The 27,114-nt window shown below is 39.5% G+C and overlaps 1 protein-coding gene across 1 annotated transcript in view; it reads left to right on the plus strand.

The window, feature by feature from the left end:
- Window positions 1-8,383: 8,383 nt before the first annotated feature.
- Window positions 8,384-27,114, plus strand: part of Trhr (thyrotropin releasing hormone receptor) — a 38,602-nt gene continuing 19,871 nt past the window's right edge. The window contains exons 1-2 of the mRNA XM_028867953.1: window positions 8,384-8,614; window positions 9,180-10,052. Of these exons, the coding sequence (XP_028723786.1) occupies window positions 9,264-10,052 (789 nt within the window). The 5' untranslated portion in view covers window positions 8,384-8,614; window positions 9,180-9,263. The remainder of the gene's footprint in view (window positions 8,615-9,179; window positions 10,053-27,114) is intronic.

Raw genomic sequence — 27,114 nt, forward strand, 5'->3', positions numbered from 1 at the left:
CAGCCCAATATTTGATGCCATTGCTAGTCAACATGAGTATCTTTCTTTGTATCCATTTTTGCTAGTTCAAGTGAAAGTGAATTGCTTTCTTTTAGAATAGGTAGACTAGACAATTTCAGTCAGAAGGATCAATAAGTCTAGCCCTTTATTTCAAGGATGTCTTCATCAAAGAAGGATCTACATTCTAGCACTCAAGTTCTTTTCTCTATAATACAAATGAGCACTCAGCTTTCTGCAGTTGGCCCTGTATGTACCAATAAACTGAGAACAATTTCAGAAGTCTGAATCTCAATGATCAGTATGGAGAGGTCTTTTCAATCTATTCTAATTGAAGCAACTGCTAAAACATAGTATGTATTTTCTTAGGTATAATTTAAGTAATTTCTATTCATATAATTTCACCTAATGCTAAAAAAAAAGCAACAACAACACAACCTTAAGAGATAACTACTTTTACTAATCCTACTTTGCATGTGAGGAATTCAAGGCACAGAGAAACTAAAGAGTTTTAGCCACATTGGCAGTAAATGAACTAGGATGGAGGTCAAGAGTCATGCAGTGAGCATAGGCCTAAGTAATGAATCCCCAGTCCCAGGGAGGATTTAGCCTCAGCCTGGGCTGTAGAGTTAAGCTTACCACAGGACCCCTTAGGCACTCATTGTTCTCTTCTGAGAATTTGCTTTGTGTAGAGTCTTCCTTATACCCCAGCTGGCTGGTCTGAGGCTCTCTTTTCCAGCTCCCTATTACCTTCTTTTTTTCCTCTCTTTGCCTGTGTCCTTTTGGCTTCTCCCTGGTCTTGGAAAGCTACTCTATATCATACATTTCTATCTCTGTACTCACTTGACAGTGTGCGCATACCTCAGTGATAGCAACGGACACTTTGCATTGTAATTGTCAGTTTATGTTAAGTCACCAATGTCAGGCCAGGAACACCTCTGTGCTTTCTATATTTACGTTTGTCATTGCATGGGGCTGGCACATAGCCTGGCAAATGACTGGCAGTCGGTAAGTGAGCACTTAAACAGTGTGAATTGATGGAGAGACAAACCTCCACACTGCAGGTGAGAAATCGCCTTAATGTTGCCTCTTAGCTGATTCACCACACTTCTCTGTCAGGCTTTGTTACAGAGGCTTTCCTAGTAGTCTGGAAATTTTAGGGGAAAATATAACAAGATATCTCAGAAGTGTCTTGCTTTCAGTGTTTTCTTGTGTTACACTAATAGTTTAATATTTCCACTGTTAAAGTGGCCTTTGATTATCAAAAGTGTGATACTTCTATATATAGCAGATTTTGCTTACTTCAAATAAAATGTTGTTGCCTATTATGACCACTCCCAACAAGTTCTTACCAAATCCACTTTCTACAAGGATTAGGCCACCCATGGGCTGTCAGAAAACATTTCTGCAAAGCAATATAAAGCCAGTAGCTGCACATCAGTGCTAGGATGACCACACAGTAACACCGAACATTCAATTGTTAATGTTAACAATTGGAATCCTTGATTGAATTTTAGTCATGGTTACTGTCTTCCTTACATTTTGGGGGGGAAATGCATATCTGGCTTAATACTGTATGTTGTCCTTTCTGTCTGAAAATGATACTTAAGCCAATGCAGCACAAAGGGAAGGCAGTGTATCACAATACAAAGCTATTTTGTAAATAAGTTATCTGATTCCTCAGATAAGTGACTTAAATTTAATTTATAGCATAGCTGTGATAAGTTAATGATATACCATACACTGGTCGGAGACTCAGTCCCATGGCTGATGTGCAATTGAAGCTTCTATTTACTAAATGAGTACTAAAGGGGGATTGTGAAAAATAAAACTGATATCATTATACTTGTTGAAACTCCACTTAACGTCATCAAAGTGATATCAAACTTATAAAAATATCTCTTTCTGTATCCAATGAGCTTTTTGATGGTTTGGCTAAGGCACATCACTATAGAGACCATAATGCCATATCACCAAGGAAACAAAATAACACAGCCTCAAAATGCATGATTCACAGCATGACAATAACAAAGGAATGAGGAATTCATACTTTTTTGTATACTTCCACACTGTATCCCAGAAATTAACAGAACAACTAGGCAGAAAAATCAATAGAGATGTGGAATACTTAACACTATCAGCCACTTCAAACTAATCAATATTTATAGAACATTCTTTCAAGCCAAAGCACAGCACGTGGACTATCCATCAAGATAAAGCATGTTCTAGGCCATAAAAAAATTGCAATACATTAAATAGAGTTGAAATCATACATAGTATGGAGTAAAAGACAGTAGATAACAATAACATGTTTAGAAAACCTACAAGAATCTGGAAATTAAACAACCCATTCATAAGATCTTAAAGATACTGTAAAATGAAAGCTAGGAAATAAAATTAACTATCATTTCAGAGACGTTTCAATGGGTAAGTGCTTGCCATACAAAGTTGTGGATCTGAGTTCAAATCCCCAGCACCCTTCTATAAAAAGATGAATGTGTCTGTGAGGGAAGAGACTGGGGATGGAGTTGATGGAGCTTCCTGGATGTCAGCCTCACTCCAGGTTCATTGAGAAATCCTGCCTCAAGGGATAAAGGTGGAATATTATAGAGTAAGACACATGAAATCCTCCTGTGCCCTCTAAACAAGTCTACATCTGGACACACATGCACACATACACACAAAGAGAGAGAGAGGGAGAAAGAGAAAGAAGAGAGAGAATATAGTGAACTTAATTAGAATAAAAGTAAAACATATTAATGCAATTCATTAATGTTAAAGAAGGAAATTTGTTGTTCTAATATTTACATTGAAACCAGGAGTTATAAAAATCAGTGAACCCAATAAGTAAGTTTGTGATATAACCTGTATTTATACAATGGAATAATATACAGCAACAACAAGAAAAAAGTACTGAGTCTTACAACAACTATTGGTTAAATATATTTAAATTATGCTGTTAAAAAACAACAGATGTGTACACTACAATTCCATTTATGTGAAAATGCTGTAGGACAAACATCTTCTAGAGATAGAAAGCTGAGCCATGATGAGCTGACTACAGAATTGTTCAGGAGCAATGCACAGAGACCATTTTATGATGATAGGAGTTTTCTTGTGATATGGCTATAAGAAGCTTATGTAATTGTTGCAGCTCAGAAAATTCATAAAAACAATCCTTTTGTTCTACAGAACTTACATTTCAATGAAGTTTCTTTTAGTAATGTATACATATATGTTTGATCCTTATGATTTTCTAAGAGCTCTGTGAAACAGCATATATAGGTGCTCATTTGTATACATGTATGGTATAATAAAGGTGTAAGACTAGGAGAGTAACTAAGGGCAAATTTTATATTGATGAGCTCAGTGAGGAAAAAAAATACCATTTTAGTAGCAAAGATTCACACAATTTTCACATATAGAGGGGAATGTGACTTAAAATTTCTAGAATACAAAGGAAAATCTAGATACAATCTACTAAAGCACTCAGATTTCACACTAGTTTTCTTATAGTAACTTCAAGTTACATGCATTTTGGAAAATCAGGTTATTTGTTTCATAAAACATGTAATAAATCAAACTATAAGTGAGCTCACAATCTAGACAGTTTGATTAAAGTCTATTCTTTTGTTAGATCATATCCTCGAGTAACACTTTAGAGCAACGTCTTCAAACAGTGTTAACATTTCCTGAATATGAGGTTCAAGTAACCTGCTAAGAACAGCCCAAAGCACAAGAAAGGGAAGCTTTGTGTGTGTGTTGGTTCATTTCCATTTTGCGTTTAAATATAAGATGCCTATTTCTCCACAAGCAGGGCCAGGTAATATAAAAATATGTAAGGAACAAAAATATGAAAATCAGTAGCTTGTGCCCAGCTCAGACAACACACACAGTGTCTCTTAGAGTTCTGAACAAATAAGATGACATGTCTATTTTACTCCATGATGAAACCCTTTCATGAAGAGAAGAGGCATCAAGTTCCTTCCTGTGTTGTTGAAGTGACTCACCCTCAAGTTATAGTGACTTTGTAGCCTACCTCCAGAATACAAGGTGTCCCATCTCAGACCCAGGGATCAGAATATTGATACAGTCCCTGTGATGGTTTGCAAGGAAATGGCCCCCAAAGGGAGTGGCATTTTAGGAGGTGTGGGTTTGTTGGAGTGGGTGTGGCCTTGTTGGAGGAAGTGTGTCACTGTAGGGTTGGGTTCTGAGATCTTATATATGCTCAAGCCACACCCAGTGTCTCATTTTGCTTCCTGTTGATTCTAAGATGTAGAACTCTCAGGCACCTCTCCCCACCATGTCTGCCTGCATGTGGCCATGTCCCACCATGATGATAATGGACTGAACCTCTGAAACTGTAAGCCACCACCTCAATTAAATATTTTCTTTTATAAGAGTTGCCATGGTCATGGTGTCTCTTCACAGTAATAGAAACCCTAACTAAGACAGTGTCTGAATCCTAATTTGGTAAATCATATTTCTCATTTCTAGAGCCCAGAAACTTGAATTTCATGCAATTTCCCCAAAAGAGTCTCTCTCTCTCTCTCTCTCTCTCTCTCTCTCTCTCTCTCTCTCTCTCTCTCTCTCTCTCCATTGTTTTCTGAGCTGGTAACTTTTCTAAATCTTGCCAAGTTACCAATGACAATTTGATGTCACCTCTCATGGCCTCTAGTAGCCTAAAATGAAAAACGTGGATAACATAAATAATTACCTCTTCATGGATTTGTGATGACCAGTGAAGAACCACCTATCCACTAGAAAAACTCCCTCCTAGACCTAGAGATGACTCTTATGAATTGCTTCTGTGGGTTTTTTTGTTGTTGTTGTTTTTTTTTTTGTTTGTTTGTTTGTTTTTTTTTTTTTTTTTTTTGGTTTTTCGAGACAGGGTTTCTCTGTGTAGTTTTGCGCCTTTCCTGGAACTCACTTGGTAGCCCAGGCTGGCCTCGAACTCACAGAGATCCTCCTGGCTCTGCCTCCCGAGTGCTGGGATTAAAGGCGTGCGCCACCACTGCCCGGCGCTTCTGTGGTTTTGATAGCATGCAGCCATGCATGTCCTGTGGGTAGGGGTTTTGGTCATACAAATGGAAACTTTCTTGTGGCAGCTAGGAAAGGAAAAACCAAACACCATAAGCAGGTCATCTAACTGTGAATATGATGGGCTCAAAAGAAGTGCTTGCTATTTTCTCAAGCTCAAAAGGAAAGTGTAAGGCAAGATCAGAAGACAAATGAGCAAATCCCAGCTAGGAACTGAGACAATCTTATGAGGTGCCCTATGAATTCTGATGCTCATTTTTTTTTCCATGCAAAATGTGGTACAAGATTGAGAAGTCCTGCCTGAACAGCAGAAGGCCAGAAATACAAGCAGAACGTGGACCTGAGATATGTGTATGTCACCCTGGGTCCATCATCTGTGTACGGTCCTCATTGTTACTAGCCAACTATTTCAAAAGAAATGCTTTCATTTCTCTCTAGTTAGAAGAATTTAAATAAAGACCACAGTTGGTTAGAAGTTAAGATAGTATTATTATGAAATCTTAATGTAAATATAGGGTTTGCTAACATTTTGCTTACTTTTTGTGTTATTTGTTGCAAATAAAAATATATTATATATTAGCCCATTAAGGTTTATAAACAAAATCTTCTTTACAAAATAACAGTTACTTTAAAAATACAATGCTGTAAGGAGCATGAAGTTGATTGGAAACATGTAGACACAGTTTGGGGGTTAAGGCAAGTGTGTGAAGAACTTTTTCCAGCCTGTAAAGAACAAGTTTATGGGGCAAGGGAAGAGGACTCAAGGGAAATGTGAGTCACAGCCCAGGGAGAGCCCTCATTATACACCCTACCTGGCAGTCACCCAATGTCTGTTTCATCACAGCTCGACTCCTCTAGGTCAAGGAGGTGGTAAGATCTTTCTGACCCCGTGAAATCCTTACCACTTCACACAGCCTTGCATATCTCATGATCATTAGTCACGATGTCATCTCTTGTCCCTCTGTTAAAGGAAGCTGTGGTTTTCTTCAAGACTGTTCTTAGATGTTACCTTGTGTGGGACAGCTCAACCTGGTCCCTCTGTCCACCGTACAGCCACTCAGAAGCACCTTTGTTTCATAACTCAGCACACTGAATGTCCATTTTCAATGTACAGCTCACGTAACGGTTCCTAAGTCTGTTTCTCCCAATAACTGTGAGCCATTTGAAGGTAAAAATGTGATGTTTACTTACTAACTATCCAACACATAATAAGAACTTAACAGTTATCTGTTAGGAGAAGAAGAAAACTGAGGGGCGGAGTATTCAGAACAGAGATGCTGAAGAATGCCAATAGGAAAGATTTAACAGGGAGGTCAAATCTTTGACCTCCTGCATTTGCCCACTTTATTGTAAAGATACATAGCACAGTAGTCATGCCACACACCCCTGGGACCTGAAGATTGACTAAAGGCTCTGAGAGAATGAGAAGGGAAGGTGAGATGTGTGAAGTAAGATTTTAACGTGAAGTAGTGAAGTTAGAGTAGGGACACAATGCCTCCCTCAAAAGCATTTTCATTCTGATTAACAGGCAAGAATGACACCATTCAGAGTAATCTCTGCCCTGTAGGCCAGGGAGAAAGGATCAGTCTGTTAAAGCAGTTGAAGGAACAAACTAAAATTCAGGCAAAGATGTACCTAGGATGAGAAAAGATACACTTGACTTTGCCACTCAGAATCCGGGGATAATTCAGAGTCAACACTCAAACACTGACAGAGATCATACATGAGTGATGACAGAAACAAAAGCTGACTTGTGCAAAAGATAGGTGGAAGGTTGTGGAGCATGTAGAAAATGGGAGCAATCGCACCCTACATCAAGGACTCTGACTCCCAGGACCACTTGTCCTCGGTTAACTTCCATGCGGGACTGCAGGCCCATGAGGGCCAGACCCTTCAAATTTTATGAGGAAAAAAAAAAGTCCTGATTTTAATACGTAATTTCTAAATTTTGAAAGGTAACAGCAATCTAAGTATTCTAAATTACACTTGAGCTGGTCCTGTACAGGCCAAACAACACACACCTGAAGCCTGGATGTGGCTGCTGAGATGTTACTTTGTAACAATGGGTGATGGAGGAAAAGGAAACAGGGTACTTAGGGGTTCCTCTGTGAGTCACAGCAGAGGTCATTCACTACAATCCCTAGCTTTGCCTCAATCTCATCGTTACCGTGGGCACAGTTCTGATGCCCCTGTGGTGGTCCTGTCCACTTAAAATAGACTCCCCAAGGATCTGATCTTCTAAAATAGAGACTTGGCGCTACATGTTGGGAGTCCAGCTAACCGCTGTTTTTCATGGTAAGATGGTCAGCTAAAAGCACACAAACATGAACAGTTGGTGCATTCAGTCGGTGTCCAGAGAAGAGCCATGTTATGGACTGGCCACGGGTAGCTTTAGAGAGCAGAAATAACCCTGGGCTAGAATTTCACTAGCAAATTCTCCCTCTTAGGAACATCTAGATAAAGCTTTCGCAGGTAGTTCCTGTGATTGGCATTTCAGGCAACGACATAAGGAACAAAGGTACTTGAAGTAAACAGAGGACCCCAAGCCCTACAAGTTTCCACAGGTGGCTTTAGGTTGAATTATTTCATTTGTTCGTTTTATTTGTTTGTTTGTTTGTTTTTGTTGGTTTATTTATTTATTTGTATTCATGAGGCAAGGTCTCCATATGTAGCCCAAACGGGCTACAACCTCCCAGTCCTCCTGACTTTCAACCTCTGAGATTGCCGCTACCCACCACTACTCCCAGTCTCAAATATTTTCTAAAGCTAATACTTTCATGTGAGCATCAGAAACTCGCAGTTAAAATGTTTTAAAATCGACTTAAACTAATTTTTCATTCATATGACATGAGAGGAGGGAGCCAGTTTTGCTAGTTTACGGAAGAAGCCGTCCAAGGGTTTCCATAGCAGAGAGAGAAGTTGATCTCATTGCAGACTGCTATTGCAGGCTTCTAGGGCTCTGCCCAAAAGGCTTTGCTACCTTCTAAAATCTTGTCAAGCAAGAAGTGGAAATATATTTCAGAGCAGCTCAGGCACAAGAGTTTCTGAAGAACTTAGAGCCTCGTCACCCACAAGATCAAGACAAGCGACTCCTTGGTCTTTTACCTGTGATCAGCCTTCCACACTGAGCACTGTATCAGCCACATGTTTAAAAGTAAATTCTTCAGCAGATTTTGAATCAGTCAGGACTGACTAGCACTTGGAAATGTGTGTGTAGTGTGTGTGTGTGTGTGTGTGTGTGTGTGTGTGTGTGTGAGAGAGAGAGAGAGAGAGAGAGAGAGAGAGAGAGAGAGAGAGAGAGAGAGAGAGAGAGAGAGAGCGCTCTCATTAAGGGACGATCTATGATTTGACAGCCTCGCTGCTGCTCCTGCTGCTGCTTCTGTTACTGCGGCTGTAGGGTCTGTCATGAGTTGAAAGGGATGTGAGGGTTTAGAGGAACTGCCGCTCTGAAGACTGAGCCTCTGCGAAGTGATCTCCCTGCCAGACAGACTAGGCAAGATTTTCTGCAGGACTGGAAACTTGGACCTATTACCCCTTCGTCTACTCTGAGAAGCAGGCATCGTGACAGAGGGAAAAGGTAAGAGAACTGTCTTCTGTTGAGGCTGGGGGCTGGGGAAATGAGGAACTTAGGTGCAAAGGCTTGCTATTTTATATGAACAATGTTTCATTCCTGAGAGCCAGAGGCAGAAGCTGAATTCCTACCAGGCTTGACCATGGAGCCTTTTGGCTTTTCCACTGGTACCTTTTTCTTCTTCATTGTACTTTTCCCGAGCGTCTGAGAGGTTTCTTTGTATTTATTTTGCAGCTAGCACATGATTTTTTTTTTAAGTTTGGGATTATTCGTTCGTTGATTTTTGTTTTCCCCACTGGATCCAGTTTCAAAATAGGAGTATTTTCTGCTTCTCCTTCCTTAAGCACCTTTCCCCATGAAGAGAGAGTTACCCTGTCCCTCTTGAGGTGATGGTGGTCAAAACCAGTTACTTCATTCTGCCTCGAATGGCAAACAAGGAGTTTTCAGAAGTACACAGGGACCCCATTTCTGTAGAAACTCAGAGGTGTAAAGAGAGGAAACAACTTGCCAGTGAGTGTACTTGCTTGGAAATCGTGGCATTGCAAGTGAACATGTGTGTGACTTTTCACAGGGGAAAGAACTACTTCAGTCAAGGTGGAGGCTGGAGAGATGTTTTAAAGAGTCCCTGTGTCCGAGAAACTTCAAGCCACTGAAGATGGAGAACGAAACACTCAGTGAAGTGAACCAGACCGAGCTCCCGCCACAAGCAGCAGTGACGCTCGAGTACCAGGTGGTCACTATCTTACTTGTGCTTATTATTTGTGGACTGGGCATTGTGGGCAACATCATGGTAGTCCTGGTGGTCATGAGAACCAAGCACATGAGAACCCCCACAAACTGCTACCTGGTGAGTCTGGCTGTGGCAGACCTCATGGTCCTGGTAGCTGCAGGCCTCCCCAATATAACCGACAGCATCTACGGTTCCTGGGTCTACGGCTATGCTGGTTGCCTCTGTATTACTTATCTCCAGTACTTAGGAATTAATGCATCCTCATGTTCAATAACAGCCTTTACCATTGAGAGGTACATAGCAATCTGCCACCCCATCAAAGCCCAGTTTCTCTGCACATTTTCCAGAGCCAAAAAGATCATTATCTTTGTCTGGGCCTTCACATCCGTTTACTGTATGCTCTGGTTCTTCCTGCTGGATCTCAATATTAGCACCTACAAAGATGCTATTGTGGTATCCTGTGGCTACAAGATCTCCAGGAATTACTACTCACCTATTTACCTAATGGACTTCGGTGTCTTCTATGTTGTACCAATGATCCTGGCCACTGTACTCTATGGATTTATAGCTAGAATCCTCTTCTTAAACCCCATTCCATCAGACCCTAAGGAGAACTCTAAGATGTGGAAAAACGACTCAACCCACCAGAACAAGAATTTGAATTTAAATGCCACTAACAGATGTTTCAACAGCACTGTATCTTCCAGGAAGCAGGTAAGCAAAGCTGAACTTCCAAATCAAGAAAGGAAATGTGGAATAGTTTTTGTAAGATGGGATCAACTTTGTCCTACTTAGCTGATGGCAAAACCAAAATACAATCATGCAAATGTTTTACAGTTTAAGCTTCTGCTTTGCATATTAAACACACCTCTGGATCACCTGAAGATCTAAAAATAAATGGAGGGATCTGATAGCACTTCAGCGGGAAGCAGTTCCCTGTTAAGATACAGGGGCGTGTAGACAGAACCCCAGAAATCTTGATTTAAAACACTTGTGCCTCTCCAAAAATGTTAACTGAACATTTAAAAAACTTCAGCCCTCTGTAGAGATCTGACAAAGAATTACCTTTCAGGAATTTTACTATACAATTATTAAGAGAATTTGAGACTATATCAATGAGTCAAAATAATGAAACTTTTCTTGCAGCATATAGTTACTCATAACTGATCCAGCAAAAGACAGGTAATCAGCCTTATTTGGTTGATCTTGATGAAAGATGATTCTCTACTCCTTCTCTCTAGCTCTCTCCAAGTTATTCTAGCATGCGGAACCTGGAAATACATTTTTGTCAGGAAAAAAATTACTTCAAAAGAATAACCAATATCAAGTTCAATCACTTAAAAACTAATTTTTAATGTAGGTTTTCTAGCTTAGCATAACTGGAACTCTTTTATGCTCCCAGATTACCTAAGTGCACATGTGGCCACGGTGAAATGATGGTTTTATTAGTGAGTAAAGCATCTCATTTATAAGATAATGTAAAAATAAAAGGCTCTATGATATATACTCATCTGTGTCTAGACAACTGTCCTGAGGTACTTATGAGCCTACCTCTCAGCTCTTTTTCCTTCTCTTTTCAATGTAATAAGTATGCAGTAAATATTTATTCTCATAATGAAAAGAGAAATCATGAAATCAACAATGCTGTTTCTTTCAAATCACCTGAATTTTCTGCAAGGAAAACAGTGTATTGTATTTGTATAGGTAGAAAACTGATTGTGCTTTTAAAAGCATGTATGTGAATCATCCATACTATTAATTCTTAAACTCTGGGTTACCTAGTTTGTTATGAATTGTGAATGAATAAATACACACAGATGTATACAGGCACACAGCAGAGCAAACTCATAAAAGTGAAAATGTCTGCAATAAAAGGTGGGCTGTAGCTGAAGAGAATGCATGCAGCATTTTAAATGAGATGTGACACTTGATTTACATGACATTTATTATGAAGACAGAGGGGACACATGAGTAACTACTCCCAAGTCTTTACTTCTGTAGACAGACAGCAATGTCACCTAATACAAGGTGTAGCTGGACATTACCCAAAGCTTGATTCATGGAGATGGAGAGAGATACATTGGCCATCTGCCAAGACAAATATTAGCAAATACAATAAGATAATAAAGAATATGCACATTTAATTGGGGATCAAATATGAGTTAATATTAGCAGCAAGGAAGGATGCCTAGAAAATTTGTTCTTTATACTCACATTTATATTTTTGTTTTATGTGTGTGTGTGTGTGTGTGTGTGTATTTTATAGCTGTTTGTCTAGCCTGATGTCCTTTCTTTCAATTACAGTCATTAGTACCTGTTAGCATTAATAATGTAGTTTAGATTGCTAATTATTTTAAATGTTGACAATGTTTTCAAAGAATGTTAATGATGAGCATGTGAGAGCAAGATAGAGTGTTTAGAGATGAGAAACTGGCAGCTCTGGATAAGGAAGATTTGAAAGTTGAGACATGGATGGCAGAAAGTTACCCATGAGAGCAGTTGGTGGTAATCTGCTTGCTTAATTAAGATCCTCTACATCAGTGGTTCTCAAACTTATTTAATACAGTTTTTCATGTTGTGGTGACACCAAAACATAAAATTATTTTCACTGCTACTTCATAACTTTAATTTTGCTACTGTTATGAATCATAAGGTAAGTAGCTATGTTTTCTGATGGTCTTGGGCGACCTCTGTGAAAGGGTCATTTGACCCTGATGGGGTCACGACCCACAGGTTGTGAACCACTGCTCTATAGGGCAAATTTAAAGCAAGGTGAACATATGAGACACAAGGGATGAGAAAGGGGCCATTCAACGTGGTAGCAAGCGCATACTGACTCCCCAAATATTGAAATTATTCTCAAATAGAACACAAAAAGTAAAAGTATTCATGACTTAATCAGTTTTTCTAAGCCCTGGTTTCTCATCAATAAAATGGGCACATCAACTGCCTTGTATAGTTGTTGCTGAGAGATGCATTCCCCATCCCAGAGAATGGGATCACAGCGGTGAGTGAGGCCAATGTGTTCTAAACTTAGTGACCTAAGTTCTGGCCTCTTCCTTTTCTAGGAAAATCTTAATTCTTCATACGGTTCAAATCTACGTGTCCTATAACCTAAGGACTTGTATTTTAATATTTCTCTCTGATTTTTTCTTTTAGGCAAGTGTAATTTACATTTTAATAAATACTTGTCTGGGCCAGGGCCTTGTAGCCAAGTTACTTAATATCAAATATACATAGCTTAGAGGGCTACATTTTTAAAGAAAATAAAGATGGTTTTCTCTATGAAAGACAAATGTGATGTTTTCTTTGATGTTTTTTTACTTGTATCTCCAATGTAAAAAATCTAGATTAAAAACTTATTTCTATTACTCAAAGACTTGACTATGTTTTAGTAAACCACCTGAGTTGAGATAAATTAAATTTAGCTCTACTCTGTGGCTAGAAGCTATGTAAAGGGATTACCTGGTTGAATTAGTCTTTTGTTTTACATTTGGGTGGTTTGACTCTGAGGAGATAGGGTTTTAATGGTGGTATTTGTTACATTTTAGCTCAGCCTACACAAAGCCACAAAATCCCTCCATCCACTCAGTTCCTATGTTCAGCATTACAAAGAGAAACTTTCTCTATCATTGACCGTGTATTTCTGCATAACTTATTGAATTTTAAATTTGGAAATACAGAAAACTTTTTTAGTAAAACTCTTATCCTTTTGGTAAAATTCTGTACTATCAATAAATTTATTTTAAATATTTTCTTCCCATGGGCTACAGAGATATGCAAGATATTTTACCAGCCAGGCTTCCGGTTTTGTTTCCAGTGGCTCCACTTAGCGATTTCTCTTGTCTTACAGGATGAGGAGCAGGACAATAGTGTGACCTCATCCCCACAGAAGCTTCCAGAGATTTTGTCAGTTTTTATAGGTTTATTTGATTAATCCATTCTTCAAAATACTTCAAAAAACAAAACAAAACAAAACAAAAAAAAAGCTGTTCCTTCTGTAAACTGCTTACTAGAAAGAATGCTGAAAGTCCAAGACACAAAACAAAAACAGCTTCCCTTTCTAAAGTAACACATGCCATTTGGGGATGACATTGATGATGGTGTTTACGTTGTTATAAATGGTGTCATGTGGGACACATAAAGAGTTAAAAATGAGAAGAAGGGGATTCTCTCTGTCAAAGACCATCAGTCATTTTCTTATATTTCTTTTCTTCTATTTTAAATGGGTCAGTTTAAATTACTATAATCACAACATTATTTATGCTTGCTTCTCATTTTTACTCCCAAAATATTGAAATAAAAGAGAACACAAACAGTAAAAGTTATCATGACTTAATCAGTTTTTCTAAGCCCCAGTATTCTCATCAATAAAATGGGTACATCAACTGACTTGTATAGTTGTTGCTGAAACCAAATGAGATGCACTAGACAAGATTCGTATTTGCTCTCTCCCCACCTGTCAGCTGCTCATCAATTATCACTGCTTTTCAGGAACTAAATCTTCCTTCCACCACCCCACCCCGCTGTTCTGATGCAGCCCTAGCCATTCTGTGTGCTCGTGGAAAGAAAGGTTGTGCTGCGCCTACTCTCTTCTCCTCCTGCCTTCCTCCAGTCTTCCTCTAATGTTAGCTCCCCACCGTGCGTGCGTGTGCATGTGCATGTGCACATGTGTGCAGTGATATGTACATATGTACATACTTGAGTGTGTGGAGGCCAAAGCTAGACAAAGGGTATCCTCTCCAGTTGTTCTTTGCCTTGTTCTTTAGACAAGTTCTCTCACTAAGAGAGCTCACCGACTTGTCTTGAGCTGGCCAGTAAGTTCCTAAGGATCCTCCTGTCTTTGCAAGTTATTGTGTTGGGGTGACCGACACAAGCAACACCACATGTGGGTGCTGCAGATGTGAACTCCAGTTCTCATGTTTGTGCAGCAAACTCTTTACCAACTGAGCCGTCTTCCTAGCCCACTGTGTGCTCTTTAAAGAAACAAGAAAGGTGTCAGGAGTCATAGCCACGCTAACATGGGAGGTGAAAGGCTCACGATGGCCTCAACTCTAGACAAAGAACCACAGGCAACTAAAGAATGCTGAATGCAGGAGAAATAGTCCCCCCCCCCCAAGGTAAAAGTACACTAACTGGTTATCTAGTATCAAATAGAGAGTTCTGAAAACATGCAAGTAGCATCATACAGGCTGAGGCAGGTTGTACGTATACATTTAGGAACACGTGCAAATATATACACACACGCATGCACACAGCAGCAGCAACAACAATTAAAGAAAAGGAGGCCATGGGTTTGAAAGAGAGCAAGGTGAAGATACATGGGAGGATTTGGAGGGGAGAAAGGGAAGGAGGGAAACTAGGTAATTATAATCTTAAACAATGAAAGTATTTAAAAAGAGAGAAAGAATCTCAGACAAAGCACAAAGGAAGTCCAGCATAGTGGTGGTTCAGTAATAGCTGTACTTGAAAGTTCAGCCAGGAAGACAACAAGTTCAAGACCAGCTAGCAGAGCAGCTGAGAAGTTTAATAAACATAACAAGACTCTAAATAAACAAACAAACACAAAGGAAAGAGGCAGAGGCATCATAGTAGAATGTCCTGGCTGTAGGGTTTCTGAGCTCAAAGTCTTTTATGTAGCATGACTCATGCAGCTGGCAGCTGCATGCACATCTTAGAGAACAACTCCCCTCCCCCTGCTTCAAAATCCAGCTCAACATAACATAATCTTCCCTCTCACCCAGGAACTTAGCCAATGATTGTCCTCACAAGGCAAGGACTAGTCAGCTTTCCATCAGAGTCTTCATTAAAGTTGGTGATGAATGCCTTTAATCCCAGCACTGGGGAGGCAGAGGCAGGTGGATCTCCAAGTTCAAAGCCAGCTTGGCCTACAGAGCTAGTTCCAGGACAGCTAGTACTGTTACATAAAGAAACCTTGTCCAAGTTTACTAAGACTGTTTACACAGGTTTGCCTTGCATGTTTAATTGTTTTATTTGTTCCAATCCTGTGGACTCAACTGTGTTCATACTAGTGTAAAAACAATCTAAGTTGCAAAAAAACAAAACAGTTTATCAGTTAGCACACAGCAATACCACTTTGATTCTATTTAAAGAATAGCTTCCTCGTTTCCTGATTCATATATTTTTTCAAGAGAATTTCCCATAAATACACTAAGTGATAACCTCTGCCACTGCGTGCTCTGTGTCCTTCATCCTAGACAAACACAGCCCTGTTTGTTTGCAATTTTAGGTTTGCAGCTTTGAGCCGAGTTTCACCATTACACATAACCTGTGCCACTGCAGAATTCTCAGTTTGGCTGACATACCAGAAGCTCTTAAAATCAGCTATTCTTGAGAATCACAAACCATACTTATCTATACAGTTCCTTGTGGATTTTTTTTTTAGTCCAAATTTTCAGGCAGTAGAGGCTAATCTGTAACATATGCTCAGTCTTGTTTGCTTTGCAATGAGTAGGAGAAAAGTAAAATGTACACCTGAATTAACAATTAACAAAATTTTACATGTCTCATTCAGTCCATACCCTCTAGAAAATCATTAAACATTCTTTCACAAGCAGGAAATGCCTGATACCACCCTAAATGGGGAAGATACAGCGATATTCAATGATAATTGTTTTCCCCTTCAAGGAGCTCCACGCTTGCCATGCACACAAACAATCCTGAGTCAACCACAGGTTCTGTGAAAGATGACAGACTGGGGTGGGGGTGGGGGAATGAGGGAGACTGAAGTGACTGTGCCTCTCTCTCTCCCCTGTTTTGTGTTTCCAGATAGAAACCCAGGAGTCCACCTGAGCACATTTCACTCCTCTTGTGCCTTAACCTAAATCTAAGCTGTAGTAGAGACCTGGTGGTTCTAGTGGTAACTCTCCTAGCTGACCCACTTCTCCACCCACACGGCCGCTGTGCCAGTTCACCACCTCTCACTGTTCTGTTTCAATGCACACCTCTCCCGACTCTCCAACTCCCATTCTACCCCCCACCAGCCCACTCTGCAACATTGCTGACTAAATGGTCTCTCTCGTGCAGAGCTACAGTATCAAAAATAGTTTTTAGGGTTCCCTGAAGCCTAACATTTAAACTACCTAGCATAACAAATAAAATCCTGGCACCATCCCATACTTTTCAGCTCCATCCCCCATGGCTCTTTCAACTTACACTTTATGCTCCAGCAGCACTGGGTTATTTTCAGTCCTCTAACAATGCTCTGTTCTCAGCCAGAAACTCCATCATCTGGCACTTCCCCAATTGTCTTTCAAATCTCAAATCAATCCTTCATGCACACTGTAAAGCCTTTTTTGACATTCTCAGGCAGAATTACACATCCAATTCCCTCACTAGCAGTACACATTTAAACGCTTTTCCTATGCTTCTAAAGTATTTTGCGTGTATTTCTGATTTAGCAATATTAGCCATTCAGAATTATTAACCTGTCTGCCTTCTACACCTTCCAATAGCCTTACCAGTAAGACCTTGCATCCTCTCCTATGCTCAGCACTGAGTTTGGAATATGGTAAGGACAAATGTAAGGACGAAGTAGTGTACTGCATCCTGGGAACACGGGTTTAACAAGAGCAGGCTGTCATGAGTCTCTTCCCACCCCTGCACCCAGTACCATCACAGCATTGCTTAAAACTGTCCTTGTATAGTGTGACTTCACTACAGGAATCAATAAATGTAATGATAAAGTCTTTCCTCCTTTTTTCTGGATAAATAAATGGGAAATATTTATCAGCATATTTCCCTTTGAGTGGTTATACCTCACAAAACCACTTTTCATATGTAATTAAGTAAAAGTGTAAAAAGTACATGCATGTGTGCTTAGGGTCTTAGTCATACCCAATAGTGTTTTTCCCCATGAAAAAACATTGTCTATGCATGTCACATCCTTCTCTAATTATAAGTAAAATTTGCACCTCTTCTATTAAATCCTTCTTTAAAATCCAAAATAGCTCAAATGGAACAAATCAGTGGATGATGGTTAACTTAGTAGATAAGACCATTCAGGGAGATTTTTTTCCCTACAACTCTGACATAGCTAACTCAGAAACATTGAAGACTCAGATAATAATTCACTTTGTAATGCAAAGTTCACTTGCCTTTTCCATGGGCTTTAAAAATCCTCTCCTAAATGGAGGAGTAAAGAAGTAAGTCAATGGCAACCCAGGGAAGATAACCAATATGTGCCCAAGTGAAGACAGTAATAGAGCCAGGTAAATGTCCCCGCATGACTAATTTTCCTAAAATACTTCACACACATCATGTCCTATAAAAAGTATTTCCACTCTCCTATGACTGGCTTTGAAAAACCTTATCATGTTTTCTGGCTTTGCTTATTTATTGTTTATTTAATTCAGTAATGACTAATTGAGCACCAATTTCATGCTAGGCACTCTAGTAGAGAAACCATTATAGTCACTGTTGTATAGAACTTACTGTAAGATGTAACAGATTGACACTAATTAAAAGAGAGAGGCTGGCAGTTAAGGTTTACAGGGTACAGAAGAGGCAACAATAAAGTGGTGATTATGGCACTTAAGGTTGGAGAGCAAGTCTCAACTGCAGTGAGACCTACTCCATTTCTTAAAGAACAATCAAGTATCTGCCAAGCCAAGACAAAATGCACAAACTTTCATAGAAGCAGAAGTCATCTGGGTAACCAAGGTGTCCAGAATAAGACCCCACCAGCCCCTTTGTGACGTCTGAAGGCATCTACACTTGGTCATAAACACTAGAGAACCAGCCACAGCCTTTCCTAGTACTGGTAGAAAATGGGACTTGACTTTTTTTAACTTGGTTCTCAAAATGGTATGATCTAGCCAGTAAGAATTAGGGAGCCAGAAATGAGATCATTGCAATCCAGTCAAGAAGAATCTAAGACTTGGGGTAAGAAGCAACGGTTGAGGTGGGTAGGAAGGACTGCAGATGAGAAATATGCAAAAACAAAATCAGCAGACTTTAACAGCAAAATTTGACAGGTGAGGAAGACAGAGTCTTAGCTGGAATGCAGCAGAATGCTGGAACACACTTAGCACAGATGCAGAGAGAAGAACATTTTTATCCGTATTTATTTCTTCCCTACAGATCCAATATATCAACTATGATTCACACACACACACACACACACACACACACACACACACACACACACACACACCAACTTTATGCCTTTCGATTTTTCACTGATGTAATTCTGTACCCTTCCCTGTAAGGCCCTCTCTAATTTTATGCTTTGGTGATGTTGCATTCAGAGTCTCAGTTTAAGCCAAAGTAAATCAAAGGACTCTGTACACTAGAAAAATACTGGGAGACAGGAAAGTATGTCCTCTATAGCCAGAAAAGCACAGTAGAAGTATCAGATTACTATCTGTATAACTTTTGGTAAGTTAATTTATAATACTTCTAAAATTTTTATTTTTATTGCATTTACTGTGGGGGGCACACGCACCTGCGTATGCATATATGGTGGTCAGAGAATAACTTGCAAGAGTTGGTTCACTCCTTCTACCATAAATGTCTTGGGGAGTGATTCATGTGGTCAGGCTGACAAGCTCCTTTACCAACTGAGGCATCCAGCCAGCCCGGTTTATTATACTTTCTATCAATGCATACAATAGGATATTAACAAGATTAATTCATTAGGTTGCTCTGAAGTAACATACTATATCATAAGTACTCAAAAATTAACATTACATCTAATTAAGTATTTATATTATATATTATTGCTTTAAGAATTTCGTTCAGTGTATTAGGATCATATTCACCCCTCCCCCAACTCCACACAGATCTAACCCCTTTTCCTGTTTACCCAACTTTGTGTCGCTTTTTTTTAACCAATTAGGTTCATTTTATGCTCTTAAAGGTGTACCTTCTACTGGAGTATAGGCAACCTACTATGGGCCATATCCCTAGAGAAAATGGACATTCCCTCTCCCAGCACTTGTCAGTCTCCAGGAGCTCCTAGGGGTAAGACTCTGTGCCCAACTCCAAGATCGGGCTTTGTCTGCCTTGAGCTTCTACTGTCAGAACCACTGTGAGTTCATTTGTGCAACTGCCTCGTGTGCCCAGAAAACAGCTTCATTGTAGTCACCCAAGATTTCCGGCTCTGACAGTCTTTATTCCCGCTCTTCTACCATGATCCTTGAGCCTTGAGAGGAGGAGGTGTGATATCAATGTCCTGTTTAGGGCTGAGCATTCTAAAGTCCCTTTATCTCCAAACTTTGACCAGTTATGGGTCTCGGTGTTAATCATCATCTACTGCAGAAAGAACTGTCCCTATGGAGGGTTGAGAAATGCCTTAATATATGGATATGACAAGAAATCATTAGGAGTTAATTTAACATCATATTCATTTTTAGAATAATAGTAGTAGGCTCTTTCATAGAGCCTATGATGTGTCTAGCAGCAGGTTCTGGTCCTGATAAAGTGGAGAGGGCCTTAAGTCCAATCAGAAAGTGGTTGGTTATGCCCATGGTGTTCATGCTACTACTGGGACAATGCTGTCCCAGTCTTTCTAGAGTAGTCATTATTGAAGCTCCCAGGGTTCACAGCTAGATAAGATTGATAATTACTTTTATCCTCTAGGAGTATACAGAGAACCTTCTGGTACTATGAAGGCTAGCCAATAGGGATGAAGCTTCCAGGTCAGGGGGGCTAGAGAGTTGCCTCAGCAGTGAAGATCACTGGTTGCTCTACTGGGTTGCTCTACCCAATTCAATTCCCAGCACTCACATAGTGGCTCAAAACTGCCTGCATCTACAGCTGCAGGGTATCTGGGGCTCTCTTCTGGCCTTTGTGTACACCAAGAATTCATGTTATGTACAGACTTACATAAAGGCAAAACACTCATTCATATAAAACAATATATGGCCAAATTTTAGTATCTTCCAGGTCAGTGACAATTTGATTTCTCCACTCTATTGTTCGGGTCTATGGTGTCTTCAATAGAATCTTACTGTCATGTTCTGGATGGTAAACAAGAGTATTGGCTATATTGTTTGTGGGTCTATAATATCTCACTGACCAACAACTCAGAAAGAGATAATCCACTCCAGGTTCTGGGGTTATTTGCTAGCCTTTGGGGTCTAGTAAGAGCACTTATTTTAAAAATACCACTTATTTACTCATTCACAAAATATCAAGATAGGTATATACTGATATTTCTACTACAGACAATCATTATATCTAACAGATATTAAGAATACTAAATCAGTAAGTCAGACCTGAGTTCCTTTTATGTGGTCAGAGTGTACACAACAGAGGAGAAACATTCATCGACCTTTTGTTATATGGTTTATACTATTTGGGTGCTTTGAACACACATACTCACTCAGTAAATCTCCACAACAATCTTGAGAAGTGGGAACTAATTATGGAATAGGAATTCTTAATCATCTCTCTACTAATAAACCTAGGGTTTGAACATAGTACTTCTGTTCAAGAATATAAGGGCAAGGGGGTGGGAATCAATGATTAATTTGGTAGAGTTAAGTAAATTTCTTGGAGCTGGAAGTGTGAAGGTTATATGGAGGCTTGGGGAGGATAGTTAAAAGGAATGAAAAAAGATTCATTTCAGATAAAGGAAAGAAAGTGTGAAATGATGTTATTATCATAGAAGAATAGAGGAGAGACCAGTATGAAAATAAGGATCTCTGTGTGAGAAATGATGGCATATAAGCCAAATGTTCATTGTATGCAAACATGGAAAATAAACTAATAGACACAGAGACTGAGGTTGGAACAGTGAGTTCAGAAAACCAAACATAAGGCATCGAGCAATGAACGATAGAGAAAGTCCCACTCTGCAAACCGCAGCCACCGCCCTCTTGAAGCTTCATTCCAAATAGGCTTTCAGTTATCTCTGACAGTATTTGGGGGACTATAATCTGTTCTTTTTTGTTAATTTTTTAGCTGTCATTTTTAAAACTTCTTCTTCTCCTGAAGTCTCTCTCTCAGCAAACTTACAGAGGCTCACAAAGCAATCTCCTTGCCTCTTCATTTCCTCTTCCAATTCAGGTCAGAGTACTGCTAGAATCATTTAAAATGCAAACAGTGTCATGACTCTTCATCTTGAAATCATCCAATACTTTCATCTATATTGAAATTCTAAGTTATTATCATGGTATGTTGGAATATTAATAATATGTTTTCTTATTATTTCCTCAAACTCATTCCTCCATCCTCTGCACTCTACCTCCGTGGTTCTCAACCTTCCTAATGCTGTGACCCTTTCATTCAGTTTCTCACATAGTAGTGACCCCCAACAATAAAATTGTTTTGTTACTACTTCATAACTGTAATTTTTCTACTGTTATGAATCATAATGTAAATATGTGTTTCCTGGTGGTCTTAGGTGACCCCTGTGAAAGAGTCATTTGACACCCAAAGGGGTTGTGTCCCACAGGTTGAAAACTTCTGCTCTACTACATCTTGAAGCCAGTAAAGTCATCCCATATTCTTAGCATTCTACAGCCTCTTATTGGGTGTGTTATTCTCCATCCATCCTTTAGTGGGTCCTTACTCAGTTCAGGCTTTCCTGTTCTTTCCAGGTAGAACTTGTGGTTCTCTATTCTCTTTCTTTCATTGGTATAGCTCACCCCATTGCTGTTGGATCTGCCTCTCCCACAATGCCTTACACTGCATGATGTTTCTTGATGCATGTGAACATAATAAGTGATGAGTGAACCCTGCTCATGAAAGATGAAGGAAATATATGAATCAAATGTTACTCTGCAGATTTCCTTCAGGTGATTGAAAATGGTAAAGTTACCAGAAGTAATATCAATGAAGAGATATTAAAACACTATCAGAAAAGTTTCCCTTAAGATTCCAAGTAATATGTAGGGGTGGAGACTATTAGAAAGTGAGTTGCCAGCATCAAATATGTGGACTTGGGGATCATTAGAATAACAGAAAAGAAGTGTGACAAGTATTGGATTTAAAGAAGGAAGGACAAGCTAACAGCTAATGCTTCACTTATGGAGAAAAAAGAACGAGAGACTTTGCTAAAGATAAAATGACTATTTTTTCCCTCTCAATACATGTCCAAGCAGTAGAAGAGAGTTTTAGGGGATGTTTCCAGTTTGGAGGGGAAGGATAGTAAAAAGTAATGAGCCAGGGAGCATGAAAGGACACAGTTAAAAGAGTTAGTGGACCTATATAAAGCAAAAGGCATGGCCTGGTGCTTGAGTCAAGTACAACACTGTGGAGTTGTATGGTGGCGAATAAGAAGAACTCAATAAAATTTAAAGGGGGAAGACATACAAATTGAGTGCATAGTCTAAAAGAATGATAGCCATATATAGTTGAAACAAAAATGTATAGCATTTAGAAAATAAAGTGTTGTTGCCTCTCATAAACAGCATGATCCCCTTCTGGCTACACACCCTGGCAGACTGCCCTAGGCATAACTCTATAGTAGCTTTGAACACGTCAAGTATCCCATGCCTTTCCACTTGGAGCCATTACTCTTTGATTGGTATGGAGATTGTGAGTATAGGTGAGCTCTGTGTGTTTATTTGGGCAACAGTGATTATCTCAGGACATTAGCGACTCGGTGAGATATGTGATGTCATTATGAGACTGGGAACACTATGGCCAGGAAGTGCTGAGCACTCCACGAAGTTCTGGAGATCGTAAAGTGAAGTGGCACAAGGTGTTCATCAGTGTTCAGGGTTGATACCCAGCATGCTTCCTCTGATAATGCTCAGCTTGGACGGCTCCCACTTTGTCATTTGACACAGATGTGAGATAGGGCAGAAAAAAAAGAATTCCCCGCTGTGTTTTATACTTTATCAAGAAAGATGAAAACAGACTCAGAGTAACAGTAAAATTATAGGAGAAATATTTAACTAAAGATCTTAAAGTGCCAGGGTGAGTCTCCAGGAATTTCTTGAGGAATCAATTAGCTATCTCTCAGTATTAAGAGCAATCAAATCAGTTGCTGTGCACAGACCAACTGCAGGGCAAAGTGGAGGTCCTATTCTGGATTCAGCATGGTCTAGTTAAGCTCTTACAGTCCCTTCCATCATGTTCTATGAGGGAGTAAACATGGGAAATAAAGAGCAGTTATACAAATCCTGGACAGAATTGCACTTTTCACCTGTGAGATGATGATGATGATGATAACACTTAGGCAATAGATCAGGCACTGTGTTAAGGCACCATGTTGCAAGTTTGAATGAGGTAAGAAGTTTGCAATCCAAAAAAGAAAGTAAAATAATAACTGTCTTGGTCAATGTTCAATTGCTGTGAAGAGACGTCATGACCAAGGCAACTCTCATAAAAGACAGCATTTAACTGGGGCTTGCTTAGAGTTTCAGAGCTTTAGTTCATTTTCATCATGGTGGGAAGCATGGCAGCAAGCAGGCAGACATGATTTTGGAAGAAAAACTGAGAGTTCTACACCTGGATCGGCACGGCTTGGGTTTTTGAAACCTCAAAGCCCACCCCTCATGACACATTTCCTTCAACAAGGCCCTGCCCCCTAATTCCTCCCAAGTAGTACCACTCCCCGATGTCTAAGCATTCAAACATATGAGTCTACTGGAGCCATTCTTATTCAACCCGCCACAATAACTAAAGCCACAAAACAATAAGAGCTGTGATAGTAAGCATCATCTTTTTGTGTCTGGGAAGAAGCAGGCAAACAGGAAGCTATGTGGAAACTAGGACTCCTAAGCTGAGCCTTGCTGGTTAATAGGTGTTTGTAGTTGGAATGGAAAGATGATGGCTTCAGCAGAGGAAACTATACAAGTAAAGACAAGAAGACCTAGAAGAATGACCCTGCCAGTAACTGCCAGTGGCTCCTTAGGACTAATGAAAGATGAAGGCACTCGAAAATCTCTTTATCTAATCTACATAGGGAGCTGGACAAGATTTAAAGGTTATGAAAAAAATCACCAGGAGATTTCAAGGCAAAAACCCATGTTGCAGCAAGATCTATGAATATCTTCTATATGGGAAAATAATTGAGAGCCAGGGTCAAAGACATTGTGTTGGGGAGATCTGCAGCAATGTAACATGAGTCATCATATGAAGGGATACCCAAATTAGATAGATGACAATGAATGTAGAAGACTTTAGTTCATTTGGAACAGAATCGATGGACTTAGTGTGAATAGATGGGTAGAAAATGAAAGAAAAAGAATTCAAAGGTGATCCTCAAACTATTGGAAGAGAAGGTAGTATTGAATTTGTAAGCATGAATTCTAGAATATTGTAGCATTGTGTCAGAGCCAAGATTGGCCCCTCCAATGCTATGTGAACCACTTAATTTACAATCTTGAGCCTCAGTTTGCACATGTCAAAAATGATAATAGTAATACCTTTGTTCAAAAATAATTAGGATTAGTACAAAAACCAATTTAAGCACTTGTCATAGTGCCTGGAATATGGAAACAATAACCATAAATTAATACTATCCTTCATGGGTAGTAAATAGGGAATAATACATTGCAATGGGGTAAACCTGCTTTGCCTCTGAGGTATTTAGAGTCCACAAAGGCATGGTTAATAATATAGATCTTGGGCTCGGAAGAATCAGTTATCCTATAAATACAGAGTTCTGAGCAAGTGGCTTGTAGATAGTGATGATGGTACAAGAACAGACTTGTGTCACTGGAGGAAGTGCTGTGGTCAGGAAGGAAACCTTAAAGTAGCCAGAGTTCTAGGGATAAGGAAGCTGAGAAGAAAAGAAATTTTACCCTGAGTATAAGCAAGAACACCAGGCTACTATTTCAATAGTGATCAGTAGAAACTTGTAAAGATAAGCCATCGAAGGGCTGGTGGTAAATGTTGTGAGTGCAGACTCTCTAAAGCACTGAGGGAGATGAATGATGCTGCAGGGAGACAATCGATTATGGATGGAGAAAGAACCAGAAAGAGCAGTCACAGGCAAGCCCAATGATGAAGAAAACCGTGATAACATCGAGAGATGTTTGACTTTCCTTCTGAAGAGAGAAGAATCCAAGCCTTTTAAATCTTCATGAGAAAGAGCCAATAGAATAGAAGGAATTATTTGTTGAGGTAGAACAAGACTTAATACTGATACCCAGGGTGGTAAGAAGGGTTACAGAAAAGAAATCTCCCTTGTCCTTATCAGCAGGAATTGTGTATCTGAGTCACTGAACTATCTGCGATGCCTGGTACTGACTGGCCCACAAGGCAGGATTCAGTAAGTTTTCAGTAAACAGATGGATAAAGGAATGGATAAAAGCAGGACTACGAGCAAAATGAGGAGAGATGGGTTATCATGGGTGCAGATCAAGTCTAGTTATAGGGGAGAAAATAACGAGTCCTTGCAAGCTGGTCTTTATTTCCTTGATGGGATTGGTGCAGGTAATTGCAGGAAGAGAAGTCACATAGCTGTCCACTGAAGAAAACAGGGGAGATAGATCATGAATAGAATGATAACAGAGTTAAGTCCCATTCGTGATTAGAAGAACTGAGCTAGCAAGATCATAAATTACTGAACATCTGCATTTATTAGTGATGCATAAATAATCACTTTCCAATGGGTCTATCCTGGACTTACTCTGCTTAACAATATTTGGATGGACCAGTTTGTTCCCCACAAGCTAAACTGATAGTATCCTTGAGGCGATTTCTTTTGTGCAGCAGTAGGAATACATTGCAATTAGTGCCGTTTTGCGCGTGGCACTCTACCCCCTTCACAGATGCGAGATCTTAAGGCAGACGGCCAGACTGAATCAGATTGGATGAATTACTGCAGGGCCCGGCTCTCTTTATTTGCTAAAAAGTTCCATCTGAAGCCCTAATCTTAAGGGAGGTCTCTCCTCTCTCTGCATCTCCAGCATACATATCTGCTGTTGAGTCTCTTCTCTTTTTACCTCAGATGTCTTGACTCTTTCCACTTTGTCTCTAAAGAATTCAGGAAACCCACTTGGAAGAAATTAGACTTGGAATAAAAGCCCAGAGTTCTTGACTTTACTGCCAACTCCATCCCAAAAGTACACGGTACCATGATACCTAAACACTCTTAATAAAGCGAGTTGGCTACAAGAGTGCTTCACTCCTCATTTTCAGACAAGCTCATTCTGTGTCTTTGCCTTGCAGAAATCTCTGAGCACATTAGAGAAATAAGCCAGAAGAATTTCTCTATCTGTGCGTCACTCTCATACATCACCACCACAGGATGTCTGTTTATTCCTTAGGGAAATGCTCCCAAATTTGTGTCAATCACTCAAAATCCAGTGCAGAGTAAAATTCAGAAGGGTGGGAAACTGCTGTGGACAGCCATATGTTTTAAACTGATGAGTAACAGTCTTTATTACCGGCTGCTCCTCATCTAGGTACACCTCCTCAGAATAATTCTCAAGAGATATTATTGAACTGCACTAGGCTTATTTTTCCTGTCATAATCATATTTTTAGATGAACAAATATTTGTGTGTGTGCATACTGTAAGTTTTAAAAGCACATATCATTTTAAAACAATATTTTAAGCAATCACTGCTCAAGCACTAGAAGGAAACATATTTTCTTTTTACGCTTCAGTATTCAGTAGTCAGATATACAAACTACTGGGCTGTGGTAAACTTAACTTACCTCAAATGAATCTTAGTGATCATGGAGAAAGTCTTAAAGACATTAAAAAAAATAGTAATTTTGCAAATGCGTGTTATCAAATAATTCTGCTATCTAAAAAGCCAAGCTTTTATCATTAGCATGCCATTTATTCAGTAAGGCCACCTTTTGACTGACCTAAACTTGACCCAACATGTTCTTTTAAATTAAGT

The sequence above is a fragment of the Peromyscus leucopus genome, chromosome 20, assembly GCF_004664715.2.
Source record: "Peromyscus leucopus breed LL Stock chromosome 20, UCI_PerLeu_2.1, whole genome shotgun sequence".
Lineage (NCBI taxonomy): Eukaryota > Metazoa > Chordata > Mammalia > Rodentia > Cricetidae > Peromyscus > Peromyscus leucopus.